Here is a 15,130-nt window from a genome sequence, read left to right on the forward strand (position 1 = left end):
GTCATTTAATGTTCATTGACTGAGTATTTTTTATTGTCAGCATCATTGTTAAATCCAGGCCCTGGATTCAGGTGGCTGCTAATGAATCAGCATATCTGCATGGAATATATCTGTTTTTATCTTAAGAGACTCATAGTTGATGGCTGATTCCCCCCTCCTTGCAAAAATTTGATCTGTGTATCTTAGCCAGTCAGCATTTAGTTCTATCTTAAATTAGAAAATGGTGTCATTTGTATGTTGTGGGTTTTATTTTGTTTTTTCTTGTTTTTTTTTTAACTTAAGATGATATGTTTCCCTTTTACTAGACATTCTTGGGATTCTCTTCTTTTATATGCTGCCATCACAATAGACAAGATACACCATCCATTTTTATTACTGTTTCCTTATTCATATTGGTAATCTTTTTGTACTAAATGCAGAATCATAGAATAATTAAGCAAGAAGAACGAGAAAATTCTGCAAATGAAGAGCAATAAGGGGGGTTTAGCTCTACCAGATATTATATTAAAATATAATATAAAGCTTTAATATTTAAAACTATATGGCACTGGTACATGATTACACAGACAGAAGTGTAACAGAATAAATAGAAAGTCCAGAAAGAGATCTAAATATATTTGGAAATTTAGTAACTTAATCAAAAAGACATTTTAAATTTTAAATCAGTGGGGAAAATAATTGTTTAAAAAATGATGTTGAGGCCACTTGGTAAACATCTGAAAGAAATTAGGTTGGATCCTTTTCTTCTACCTTACACCAGAATAAATTCCAGATGGAGCATAAATGTAAATGCAAAATTGTGAAACCATAAAAGTACTAGAAAAAAACCATGAAAATGTTTTTATAATCTTGGAGTGAAAGTGACCTTTCTAGTTATATTACAAAGCCCAGATGCCATTTTAAAAAATGATAAATTTGACCATTTTCCAGATTTCTACATGGCAAAAGAGCATGGCACACACAGTCGAAAGACAGACAAACTAGGAAAGTACAACATATTTTACAAACTAAGGGTTAATTTCCTTAATATATAAAGCATTTTTCAATTACTAGGACCATAAATCTAACAACAAAATGGGCCAACTTTATAGGAAGAAAAATACAAATTTCTTTAAACATATGGAAAGATACATAGTGCAAATTAAAACCACAGTGAAATGCCATTTCTCAGATTGGCAGAGATAGAAAGTTTTGATAGTACACTGTCGATAAGAATGTGGGGAAAGTAGCACTTGCATACATAACATTGCTGATGGAAATATAAAACGGCACAACTTGAGTGGAAAACAGTTTTGTGCTATAAAACTTAAAACCCTTATACCCAGCAATTCCAATCCAAGGAGTTTACCCTAGACATACGCACAAATGATGTGTATACAAGAATATTTATTTTATCCCAAATGGTTATGCCATTTTAAACCAACGCAAGTTCTAGATGGTCCAAATCCTTGCCAGAACATGTTTATTCATCTTCTAAATTTTAGCCATTCTAGTGGGTATTCATTGGTATCCTATTATAGTTTTAAGTTGCATTTCTGGTAACTGATGTTGGGTTTCTTAGGTATTCATATATCTTTGGCAAAATTTTTAAGTCTTTCGCCTTTTAAAAAATTTGGATTGTTCTTATTATTGAGTTGTTAAATTCTTCATATGTTTTGGATACAAATATGTTGCCTAATACAACAGGTTTTCTTAATATTTTCCCCAATCTTTGGCTTGCCTATTTATTTTCTTAGTAAGTTTTTGAAGACAGTGTAATTTTGATGAAGTCCAATTCATCAGTTTTTTCTTTTATGGTTAATGCTTTTTGTGTTCTAAGAAATCTTTGTATACTCCAATGTCAAGAAAATTTACTCCTTTTTTTTCCCTTAGAAGTTTTATTTCTTTAGCTTGTATATTTAGCTTCCCCCTACCCCCATTAGATTCTCAAAATAGTCCATAACCAAAAAGGAAAAAAAAAAAAAAAAAAAGATTTAGAACCACTGCTTTAGACTGCTATCTAGTGTTCAGATTTGTTAATGTAGACAGCACCGCATCATACTGTCCCTTTTCCCAACAAAATAGTTTCTGAATTAATGGAGAGAATGACATTGCTTTTGAGAAGGTAGATATCAGTGGAATAACTGGCTTTATTACACCTCCTAAGTAAATAAGTAATTCATTTCTAAATAACCCTGTGCTTCGAATTTTAATATTAGATGAGTGTGTGCCCCACCTGGACCTGCCCCTTCTAGGTGGCCTTTATTGCTCTAGGACAGTAAGGCATCAGCAATGCCGTGAACACTGCAGGAGGATCAAGAGTCAGAGACCTGAGTTCTGGTCTTCATACTGTCACGCCTTCTGTCTCAGCCAGCAAGCATTCCTATTTCATCTAGAACAAAGTCCAAAACATGATTTCTGAAGCTGATCCCCAACCTACCTTTTCATTTCTGCAGTGCTCTGCTATTTCATGTTCCCCAGAGTTATCTTGTACTAGGCCCAACTCTGCATCTTTGTTTATGCTGTAATCTTCATCTAGATTGTTCTCATTCCTTTTCAGCCTGGCCCAGACTTAGCCAGTGAATCTGTTAAGTTCCCATTAAAACTCCATATCCTCCTTGAACTCTTCTCCCAACCTCTTGAAAGGAATTAATTTGTTTGCATGCGTTTTATGTACAGTCTCTCCATTAGCTTACAGACTTCTGAATGTTTTGAATGCTGGGAGGGTGTGGTGTTCATTTTAAACCTAAGTGATGCTTCACTAGTTGCTCACACATGGTAGGCTGGTTATAGAGCACCTTTCTGATATAAAAACGGGGAAAAGTGCTGAGCCCTTAAGCAGCAGTATTCGTTGTCCTGGGGTTTGCACTAGATAGTGTTTTTCAAACTCTGAGCTTGTGACCTATTTGCTATTTATGAAAGCAGTTTTAGTGTTAAATAGTCCAAGAGCATCATTTTAAAAAAATGAAGTAGAGTAGAAAAGAAAATAAAGGATTACATAACATGGGTAAGCATTCTATAGTAAAAGATTTGTTTCTAGTTTTATATTTGCATATAGGTTTACTAGGTTGTAATGTAAAATGTATTTCTTACTATGGGTTGTAGGTTAAAATAATTGAAAACTAATGTTTAGATTTAACCTCTATAATGAATTTTGAATTTTAAAATTTAGAGAAGAGATATGTGGACTTTTAATTAACTGATATTTCTAAACATTTTCACTAAATGATTTCACATAATTTGCACTGTCCTCTGTTAACTGGCTACCAAATTACCCTTAGGTGAATGATTTTTTTCTTCAGTATCTGTTGTATAGTCTTTGTTTTATATTTGGGGTACATGATTGGGTTACAAATACATAAATCATTTTTTCTAAAATAGAGTGTTTGAAGAAACTTTAGAGGATTATTATCACAGATATTTCCCTGAAATTTTTGTAATTTAAAAAATTTTTTCTTTCTTTACATTTATCAGTCTAGATTGCTCATGGAAGCATGTTGACCAGACAGTACTTTTTAGTACATTAGAATGGAAAGAATATTATCAGCTGAGCTTACAAATTTAAAAAATTCTGACTAAGGATAGTGAAATTCCATTTTGGAAAACATTTATTTCATATGTAAATTATAATGCTGTCAAATATGAAATTTCACTTTGTTACTAACTAGCACTTAAGAGACAACTTGAATTTGAAACTGGGTATTCTTAGCAATCAGCTCAGCAAGAATCATATGTTGAATATTTCTTCCAAAAGAAAGTAGAAACTCAAATCTTCCAAATGAACACAGGCATCCCGAATGGCGATACATTTGTTTGAGAGCCTTTTAATCAAATGTGCATTCTTGAGCTGGGAAAGCAATTACTAATAGGGTTGTTTAGTATTTACAGTAAAGCTGTTTCTGGTTGACTTCATTTAACTTTGTGATTAAAACTTTTCCTGGAATTCTGGAGCCTAGTAACTAGGAAGTTACTGCGTTAGTAATGCCTGTGCCTTTTTTCTTCACTTCTCTTTAGGGTCAGTATAGACCGTCTGATTTGCTGTGTCCTGAGACATATGTTTGGGTACCCATTGAGCAGTGCCTGCCTTCACTTGAGAACTCCAAGTACTGCCGTTTCAACCAGGACCCAGAAGCAGGTATGTTTGGAGCAGAGCTTGGCCGGAAATGATTGGCTTTGTTTCAGATTCCGCTTGCGTGGTTGTGACCCTTAACAGGGTCTGGTAGCTTTTTATATAGTGTAGAGTGTGCGTGAGTGCCTGCGCACGGACATGTGTGTGTTCGTCAGATAGAAGGAGACGCCGCGTGTGCATTCACACACAACGCTCACAGTCATGGTTTTGCAAGTAAATGCAGAAGCCTCATGTGCTTGTGCTACTTACTGACACAGCTTCTTCCATTTGGTTGTTTTCACATGCTTTGAGGGCTGTTCTCACTGTTCTCCATTACTTTTACAACTATCACAGTGCATAAAAATTGTTCACTGGATTATTTAGCCAATGTAAAGAAGATAGACGTATCAACCAGTTGGACCAAATAAAGTTGTGGAATGGTTTCACGAGGGCCAGCCGGCTGTGATGGGTTTTGTGATGATACTTTCTTGACTTCTTGCATCTCTGGTGCTTCTTCTTTTCTGTCCTTTCTTCTGTCTCCTGCCCAGAAGAGCCCCAGCCATATTTTATCTCCTATTATTCTCCTTTGGATACTGTGCACTGGTAGCAGGTACAGACACTAAAAGTATAGCCCTGGAGCCAGACTTCCTGCATTCAGACCCTGACTCCATCCTCAGCTGGTAAACTGGGTCCCCTTAGGCAGTTTAATAGTCTCTCTGGCCTCGGGTTCCTGCCCTTCAAAATAGAGATAATAATAAGACCTTCCATATTGAGCTATAAGGAGGATTAAAATAAAACAAGCACGTTGAGAATAGCCCCCTCTTATTGTTGTGTTGGTGATTGTTAGGCAGGTTAGGGTGCTGCATCCTGTGTATGCCACAGGTTTCTTCTGCATTTGCCTTTATGGGCCCTGATCCCTCGCTCCGAGGAAGCACGCAGATCTGTTGCCCTCCCTGTCATCTGAGTGCCCCTCACCGTTTATAGCAGTTCTCCTCTGCACGGCCCTCCCCACCCTCACCGTGTTCGCTGTGGCTTTGCTCGTCAGGCGCAAGTCATGATGCCTTCCTGCCCTGTGATGAGCTGCATTAAGTTGTACTGCATGTCTTCCCCCAGGCTGAAGTTCCTGGGTGTTTCCGTGGGTGCTTTTCGACCTTTCTGTCTTCACAGCCCCCCAGAGGAGATGCCCGATGCATAAATCCTTAAGAACACAAACATTTTCCTACTAGCCACCTGTGGTTTAGGCTAACTTTAGGAAAAAGAAGGAAAGAGGAATGGAAAGGTCAGGGGAAAGGAAGAAAGTAAATGGACAAATCAAATAGGAAGACAAAGAGGACAAGGAAAGAAATGCAGTAATTTCTTCTGTTCTAAGATGTGCATTTTTTTTTTCCACAAATCAGGTTTTCTTTCATTAAAAAATTGGTTCATGTACCGTTGTATTTTGTTATCTCCTGGAAAAGCTGTTATGAAATCAAGAGTGGGCACTTCTTACACATGATGATACCTTAGAATCTGATGAAGAGTGGCCATAGGGGCCCATATGCCAGGCACCTCGAGGTTAGCTCCAGGTTTTCTAGATATTTAGGTTTCATAGAGCAGCCAAAGCTTTGCATTCCTGTACCTTAAATTACTGATCAGAGTTTCATTCTAAGTTCTACCGCATTGATTAAATAGATTTGTTGCTTTAAAACAAACGTATTGAATTTGTCAGTTAGTTTTGGAGTCAGGCTCAAAAGGCAATAGTATTTTAGAGGAAAGCATATACAGTTGACCCTTGAACAACTTGGGGGTTAGGCGCCAACCCTCCACCCAGTTGAAAATCCATGTATGACTTAGAGTTGGCCCTTTGTACCTGCGTCCTCAGATTCAACCGACCCTGGATCGTGTAGTGCTGTAGTATTTCCTATTGAAAAAATCCGAGTATAAGTGGACTTAATGCAGTTCAACCCATGTTGTTCAAGGTCTACTGTACCTAACCACTGTATCCCCTCAAAAAAATTTTTCCCTTTATCTTTTCTCAAGGTCAGATCAGGTCAGAGCCAGTTCATGTGGCGAAAATTGTTGAACATCTTAGTACATTGTTTGATGTTCACATGTAAAAATTTGTCTTTATAAGTTCCTTCCAACTGAATAATAATATGATCTCAAATTGGTTCTGACTCCCAAACTTATGACACAATTTCACCTTCCCTTTTTCCCTCTTGATCTATTTTCTTTAAAATAGATCTGCTTCTCTTCTTGCGTATACTTGGAGATTAAAACAGTCACAGGCTCTCCCTGTTTTATAAAGTTGAAAAGGTGACTGCATGATTTCCATGTGCTAAATGGACATTCAAATAAAGATTCATTCATGTTAATATATTTTGAATTCATTTTCCAAAGTAAGCACTAATGAGCATTTCATGGCAAAGAAAATTTAGTCTCATACCTGCAGGTTCCGTCATGAGTGAGGAATATACAGCCTGTTCCTTTCCTGTAATCTAAGTTCCATTTCTTACGACAGTAGCTTTAGCTCTTAATATTCATTGCTTAGGATTCATTTACAAAAGCCAGAGGAGTTAATTTCTTTGATAATAGTGCTTCCAAGAAAATGAAGATCCTTTTCCATATGCTGAATCGTTGGTACTTTGAGGAGAACACCATACAGTTTTATCAGTATTGAATATCACAGTCCAGAAACTATTTGAAATCAAACTTACGTCCTGTGGTTTTAGGAAATTAAAATGCAGTTACATGCTGGAATGTATTGAGCATGCTGTGAAACATGGTCATTTGAGATTCAAATGGCAATCTGTGAGAAACTGCTCTCTTCTCTGGGGCCAGTTTTACTTTTACATGACCCAAACTCTGACTTAGAAAATACAGAGCTTAATATGGGTAATATTGTTAGTCGGCATGGTGCTTTTTTCACTAAATCTTGTTTCTCCTTTCAACTGTTCAGTAGTTAAATTTCTCTGCAAAAGTCACAGCTGATCACCGTGGGTGTCTATAAAACAGACTTTGGTTACAAAGGTGCATCAGTGGCCCTTGCAGGAAAAATTACATTTTCCCCCTGTCCTGAATTGCTGAGAATGTCTGGAAATCCTATTCTTCCCTGCCCTGAACCCATGCCCCCCAACCCCGCATATTTTGGGGATTTGGGTTCTATGGTTATTTGCTCAGCTAAGAAGTCTGCCTCACAATAAAAACCTATTGTTTTTACTGCTTTACAGTACCATGGGGGGAGGGGCTGGCAAACTGAAGTAATTTGGAAAATTTTAAAGAGATTCTTTTGTTCATAAATAAGTCTTTTGTTTTTCAATTCAGAACCTCTGCCTACTCTAAATAAAGGATTTCAAAAGTTCCTCAAATGATTTTTAAGTAAACGTTTGCTAGGTTGCTTTTTAAATTGATAGTTGGATATGTATAGATTTCAAAAATTCTGCGTCACAGTTACATCGTACTTTTTTGGATTAAATTATTTTTTAAAATATTTACTGGAAACACTAGTAGAAAATTTGTTCAAATACATAAAACCGCTACTAAGAAGGAAATGAAAATGATCCACATTCTCGTTGTACAGCAGTAATCAGTGTTAATTTTTGTATGCTCTCCTGATCTTTTTTTCCTGTGCATATAGCTGTGTGAATTTTTTAAAAAACAAAACAAGAAATCATGCTTCACACTTTTGTTATTGTTCTTAATATTTTGTGTGGTTTCTTACTTTTAGTAAAGACTACTTGACCATTAGTTTGGTCAGTCATTCAGCAAACAAATGCCACTACTTATGTGAATAGTATCTAATACAGATATTTTACAAGCATAAGATTTACAAGCGTTTTACAAGAGTAAACCAAATGTTTTGGAGTTGGTTTTAGAACCATGATAAACTATGATTTGATTTGACCCTTAATGTTGCACAATATTGTACTGCCAACTAAAAATTGGCATTTGCCATCTGCCTCTATAAGGATTAAGTCACAAACGTCTGTAGCTGCTGACCTTCAACACATCCTGAGAGGAGTTCAGGGCGGAGGTCAGGAATGAGGCACTCTGTGCTCTGGGAAAAACTGGCAGAACAGGGCTTCAGAGAGACATTTTTCAGGAGGAGGTTTTACGAGCCCCATGTCTTGCATCTCCTCATATCTAGAAAAGCACTAAAATCGTGAACGGAGACACGTGCTCCTCGTGACTAGCAGCAGCCTCCTGCTGAGACGTGTGCTTGGCTGCACGCACCCCCTTCACTGACGTCATATGTAACACTGACCTTGCCCCCCGCCTCTTCGGAGCAGTTCCTCAGAGCTCTCTGAGAGGTTGTCTCCCGGGCTGTAGTCCTCATTTGGCCCCAAATAAAACTTAACTCACAACTCTCACGTTGTGCGTTTCTTTTTCAGTCGACAGTACTATTTTTGTTGGTAGTAAAATCCTTTTGGTTCCAGTTTTACAAAATATTAAAACTTTGTTAATTAAGCATATGGTATTTCCCAAGCACCATTCTGTGTTTTCCCCTATGTTACCTCAATTTATCCTCAGAACATAATTGAATGCTTCATCATTGACCCCTCAGATATTATTTATTGCAAAAATAATAGCTAATAATGGCTTTTAATCAGAAATGTAAAATAATTTTAATTTAAATATTGCTCTATAATATTTTTATGGATACTTTTAGTATTTCAGAGGAGCTAATTAGAATAAGCTTTATTTCTATTTCTACTTATAATTATAGAAGTATACATTTTACCACAGATTAGTCTAGATTTCACTCTCGCTTTTCTGTACATACTTTGAAATATTTGCAAGTAATTTCCTAATTTGTCTATAATATAACTAAGTCATAAATTATTAGGATATTGAATTTTAATTTACTATTAAAAAAACAGCACCTAATTTTGGTTTAGTGCTTTATGTACTTAACCCAGGTTAGAGAATTTCTAGGACACCTAAAATCTTGCCAGCAGCTGCTGAAAATCTAAACTAGTATAAGAAGGTTTTTCCTAATTTGGTCCCCATCGCCCGAAACTCTGAGCCTCCGAACTGTGTTATTTTTTGTTTCATTTGTCTCTTTTCTTCTCTCTTTATTCCATCCTTCTTTTTTCCTGGCATGGTTCCCTGGCATTTCTTCTATACTTCTGCAGTTTCTGTCATACATGCCCACAGAAAAAACAAGTCCCACTCTGACTGTGCCTTTGTGTGTGAAATAACCAGGTTCAGAAAGAGCTCTGGCCTATATTGGCTTGCTTGGTTTCTCCAAGCCTGGTAGCACGTCCCTCAAAAAAGGATGTACGTCAGCTATAATATCATCTTAATCACTGGGAAACAGTGCCTGATGAGAAAGCAAATTTACCGAAACTCCCTAGGGCCCCTAAAAATGTGCTGCAGTGATAACTTACAGTTAAGTGGACAGTGGCCTTCTGAATTATTTTAGATGTAGAATTAAGTTGTTGTTCTTTTAATTCTCCTTGGAGTAAAAATTTTTTCAAGTCTAGATTTGAGGTTGACCTACCCATTTGAAGTTGTGAAATTAATAATGTTGATTGTTGGATACTTAATAAATGTAAATTCTTTGTTGCCAGTAAAGATGGTGCTATTGGATATAGCCAGCTGGAGATAGAATTAACATGTAGCCTACTGCATGTCATAAAGAAACCAGGCATCAAACCAAGAAAATATCTTTGGAAACTTGGCTCTTATATTTGGTGAATCTGAAGAATGTGGGGTTTTTTTTTTTTTAAGATTTTCTTTTAATAAATAAATATATTTATTTATTTATTTATGGCTGCATTGGGTCTTTGTTGCGGTACATGGGCTTCTCGTTGCGGTGGCTTTTCTTGTTGCAGAGCATGGGCTCTAGGCGTGTGGGCTTCAGTAGTTGTGGCACGCGGGCTCAGTAGTTGTGGCTCGCAGGCTGTAGAGCACAGGGGTCAGTAGTTGTGGCACACGGGCTTAGTTGCTCCGCAGCATGTGGAATCTTCCTGGACCAGGGCTCGACCCTGTGTCCCCTGCATTGGCAGGCGGATTCTTAACCACTGCACCACCAGGGAAGTCCTGAAGAATGTGTTTTGACATGGAAAATGTAGAAAGTTACAGTCTCCTAATTTTTTCAATTTACCCCCATCCACTTAAAAATACCACTTTATTATATTATTACTATATTTTCCCACTCACCTACTTTTCAAAGATATGCTTTTTTAATCCAAATGTTATAGTGTAGTGCTAACATGACTCCTGGTTTAAAAATTAGAAGCTAGATTTCCCTAGTTGGCATGGTCTTTTAATGAGGACACTACGGAGCAAAACAAGAAGTCCTTCCTACAGCATTTATGCGTAAGAGTGAAGTAGTATAATGGTTTGATATTGGCATTTTCTATTAAAAAATGTGAAGCCAAGACTCATTAAGGTAAACTTCAGCAGTTGTAAATGACTGTTCTCATTTTTAAAGGGTGTTTTAAAAGAGCCAGTCTTATACAGAGAAATTTTTTAAATACTGTTTTACAAATTTTTACCAGCCAATCTTTGCTCAATAAGGCATGTATGTGTGAGCAGTAAGCCAGCGGCAGACTGAAATACCTCTGAAAAGTTTTGAAAAGCAGACTTAAGATTTCCATTTAGCTATTAAAGAAATATTTCTCTGATCTCTTTCTTTTTGCTTATGGAATAGAAACAATTTTTTAAGTAATTCTTTTTACAGTCACTCACCCAGTTTTCAATATAATTAATCCTATAATAAATAATAAAAATGATTTCAGTATCATGATAACAGGCTCAAAATTATCGTGATGCTTCAAAACACGTCTATAAATGCTAGTTCTGCCTGGTTCTGATGTGTGGCATCTTACCGTGCTACTTTGTTTGTTTGAATGAAAACTGACATTTCTGATGTCATGAAGGGGTTGTCCAAAATAGCAGTTAAAGAATAAAAATAAAGCCCATACCTGCTGTTTAAGTGCTGGATGAACTATGATATTCTGTTGAATATGAGACATCATCAATTTTAAGTCCTTTATTTTAGGTACCACTAAGAAAAAATGTTGCCAAGTAGACTATGACTCCGTAAGTTGTAAGATACATTTGGGTTTCAGAAACGTCAACCACGTAAAAATGTGAATCTTAACATAGAGGAAGTGGGGTTCAGTCTGTGCACTGTAATAGCTGGCAAAGCTGTGCAGTGTTGAGGAGACTTGTTTTTATGTGTTAGAGAGCTTTGTGGCATCTTAATTCTAGGCCTTAAATATGTTATAGATGGAGTGTGCACTTAACGTATCAGAGTTGGAAGACATTGATTTCAGATGCTTTTATATGCAAATAAGATTACTATCATTGATGATAGTAATAGAGTTCTTTTAATACTCTGATCTAGGTAGTTTAGAAAATTTGGTGAAGACGTGTAACTACTTTACAAGGATATTTTATTGTAATAAAAGTGAAACCTTTTTACTACCCCAAATCATTGAAATTCTGTAAGCATTGTCCATCTCCATACATTCTGGTTTAAAACAAATTAAAAAAAAATTTTTAAACTTTGTCTGATGTTGGAAGGCAGCAATAAAAGTAGAGAATTTAAAAACTGCTTAGCCAATAAATTTAGTGATCTCTGACAATTGATGGAATGCTTAAAGATTAAATAAGTAAAGAAGGGGCAAAAGATGATATCCCAGGATGTCATCAAGCTTGTCATCAGCCCTAAAATAATTTGCAGTTGACTGAACATTTTCCTACCTTGTGAATTATCAGTAAATATTCTATGTTTTGGAGCCTGCATCACTTGATATTCAATACAGTGCCTATTACCTATTGGAGAAACTGACCCAAAGACAAATGTAACAACCTGAAGGTTTCCGAAATCATTCACACCCAACTTCAGTGTAAGAATGGAGCCTCTGCATTTGCCTGCAAGGTATATTTAAACTGTTTAGATTCTGTTTTGTGGATGTTAATATTCATTCTCTCTACAGAAAAATAAGCAAGCTGTAACATGAAGGTATGAAAAAGTCTGTTTATTTTATGAGTGTTCTTTTATGTGATGCTGGCAAAATGTTTTTAATATAAACATGGAAACTTGGGTAGAATTTCTGTTCTTGTAAGAAATGTATTTTCCTAGCTGCCATTCGTTTGAAATAGACATCATAGGGGAGACTTGACTTGTTCATGCTTCTGTGCAGTGTTCACTAATAATAAAATGAAATTTGTCTGTAAATAGGAAGGACAGTGTTGACAGTAGGGAAAGAATTAAGTTACCTGCTTTACTAACCCCTAGCAAAATAAGAAAACAAGGATAAAAATCTGAGCACTTCTAATGCTAAAGAGACTTGTCTTAGCCTGGTTTCTTTCTGGAAGCAGATCCTGAAACATGGGATTGCATTCAGATGATTTATTTGAGAAATTGTCTTGGGGAACAGGAGTGGGGGACTGGGGAGAGTGAACTAGGGGAGGGGGAAAAGAATAGAAGGATGTGTTATTGTGTGAGCTACCACTCTAAGGACTGGATTTCAGTCCTTTTGAGAGACCTTCTGGTGTGTGTCTCAGAGTTGGCCACCCGAGGGACCACAGGAAGAAGTACTTGTCCGCTGGCTTCCTCTCCACTGGCCATTGGTTGTCTCATTGGGTGTTAACGCCTCTGCACTTTCAACTTGTATCTGTACGTTTGCAGAGCAGACTCCTATGGGCACTGCAGGCTGCTGCCTCTGAAAGGCAGGAAGCAAGAGAGGCAGACCTTGCCGATCTGTCCTTGATAGAACTGTATGCCATAGTTGTAGCATGAGTTGGAAGTGAGGCCAAGGGGATATAAGAGGCAATCCCAAGAGGTTTCTAATATAGGAAAGGTATAGAATGAGGTGGCATGTCCCTGATGTCAGTTGACCATGTCAGTTGCATTAGGGCAGATAGAGTAAGGACCACAAACGTGAGAAAGTAGTGGACTCTTTTTAAAAAAAAGAAAAAAAGGAAAAAGCTAGCTTAATTTTAAATAGTCAGAGGAGCCAACGCAAGAATTAGAAACCTAAATTTGAAGTCATAAATTCATTCATTCAACAAGTATTAAGCCAGGCATTGTGCTTTATGATGGGGTGTAAATTACTCATCCTGGCCCTCAGGGAATTTAGCAAAGGACACTCTGACAATTTCAGTAAAATGTGGTAAGTAGCATATTGGGGGTAATAGAAGGTGCAATTAATTCACATAGGAGGGTCCTCAACCCAGATTTGGATAGGGCATGGGAGGGCAGGGAACATTTTTTGGATGAAGTGATCTAAGTTAGAATTTAAAGGGACAGAATTCAAGAGCTCTAGGCAGAGAAGACTTATTCAGAAGGTCTGGGGAGCAGAGAGCACTGCTAGAGTTTAGAGTGGGCCTGGTCTTGGAGCGGGGAGATGTAGCTGGCCAATGCAAGACTTTGTAAATCATTGTGCGGAGTTCAGCTTTTTCTTCTGAAAGCACTGGAAGGCCGTGAAAGGGTTTTAAGTGCTGAGTGACATCAGTAGATTGTCATTTCTACTCCACATGTGGAGAGCGAATGGGACTTAGTTAAGACTGGAGGTAGGAAGACCAATTAGGAGGTTTTGCATACAGTTCTCTAAGCAGAGGATGATGGTGGCCTGGACTAGGTTGGGCTCGATTGGGAGCAGAGAGGGAGTGAAAGGCTAGTAAAGCTCTTCCGGAGGTGGGATCCACAGGACTGGCTGGCTACTTGTGTCTGGCAATGGGGGGAGACAGAGTTGTCAGGAGAGTTTTATGGGTTCTGACAGGAACTGAGTTAATGCTGACTTCATTCCTGAAATGAGGAACTTGGAAGAGGAGCAGATTTTTTGGAGAAGGAAAAGAATAGTGAGTTCTGCTTTGGACCTGTTGAATTAAAGGTGTTAGAAGACATCCAGTAGAGGTGTTGGGAGGCGCCACTGTCCCTCTTCCTCACTGTTGCTCTCAGAAGATTAAAATTTTTTTTTAATAAATTTATTTATTATTTTTAATATTTATTTATTTTTGGCTGCATTGGGTCTTCGTTGCTGGGCGTGGGCTTTCTCTAGTTGCAGTGCGCGGGCTTCTCATTGCGGTGGCTTCTCTTGTTGTGGAGCACAGGCTCTAGGCACGCGGGCTTCAGTAGTTGTGGTGCGCGGGCTCAGTAGTTGCGGCTCACGGGATTTAGAGCGCAGGCTCAGTAGTTGTGGCGCATGGGCTTATTTGCTCCACGGCATGTGGGATCTTCCCGGACCAGGGCTCGGACCCGTGTCCCCGGCATTGACAAGTGGATTCTTAACCACTGCACCACCATGGAAGTCCCCAGAAGATTAAAATTTCAGTTTTAGTTTTAGGTGAAGCCAAGTAGTTTCAGATAGTGAACTCTTCACTCTAGGCCACTGCTAGAAATGCACTTTACATTGTGACATAATACACATTTCCTGGGATACCTGTGCACACGCGCGTGCTCCCCCCCCCACACACAGCTGAAGCAAAAATATGCTGAACAGTACTCACCGTTACTCATATGATGCACTCTAGTGTTTTTGAATTTGTTGTAGTTTTTTTTTTTTTTTTTTTTTTTAAGAAATGCTGTTCACAGTCTATTACATTGATTCCCTAACCATAAGTACCACCCACAATTTGAAAAACACTAGTCTGGGAGAACTAAGAGATGAGGGGGCCTGGATTGTCACTCCAGCTCTTCTACTTCTTCTGTTTTTGGTAGAAGTAGTAGTGGTAGCAGTGACTGGTGTGGTTAATATTTCCTGGTCCGAGCACTGTGCTAAATGCTTATCATGTATCGTCTCCCTTCATCCTCACGATGCCTCTCTTGCTCTTTCCCCTAAATCAGTATTCATGAGGCAAACAGCTGGTTAGAGTTAGACAGGGGTCAGGATGGGGAGCACATATTAGAATATTCCTGTCACTGGAAAGACCTGTATAAATGACTAACTAGACATCTCACAGTTGTAGTTAACGGGAGGCCTCTGCTTAGTGGTGGATATTGTCTGTACATATTGGGTACATCCAGCCCATTGCCCTGAACGCTGAGGTTGGACCAGGGAATGTGCCAACACAAGCGAATTACTGTCCTGAGAGGCTCTATTTGAG

At 38.0% G+C, this 15,130-nt stretch overlaps 1 protein-coding gene across 6 annotated transcripts in view; it reads left to right on the top strand.

Annotated features, from left to right (window-relative positions):
- The window catches only part of ATE1 (arginyltransferase 1), a 163,029-nt gene that overhangs the window by 121,467 nt on the left and 26,432 nt on the right, over positions 1–15,130 (top strand). For all 6 annotated transcript variants that reach the window (XM_082424783.1, XM_082424781.1, XM_082424780.1 and 3 more), the window contains one exon: positions 3,994–4,114. In XM_082424783.1, coding sequence (XP_082280909.1) covers positions 3,994–4,114 — 121 coding nt within the window. The remainder of the gene's footprint in view (positions 1–3,993; positions 4,115–15,130) is intronic.

This window comes from Balaenoptera physalus, assembly GCF_965194825.1.
Source record: "Balaenoptera physalus genome assembly, chromosome: 14".
NCBI classification, from domain to species: Eukaryota; Metazoa; Chordata; class Mammalia; order Artiodactyla; family Balaenopteridae; genus Balaenoptera; species Balaenoptera physalus.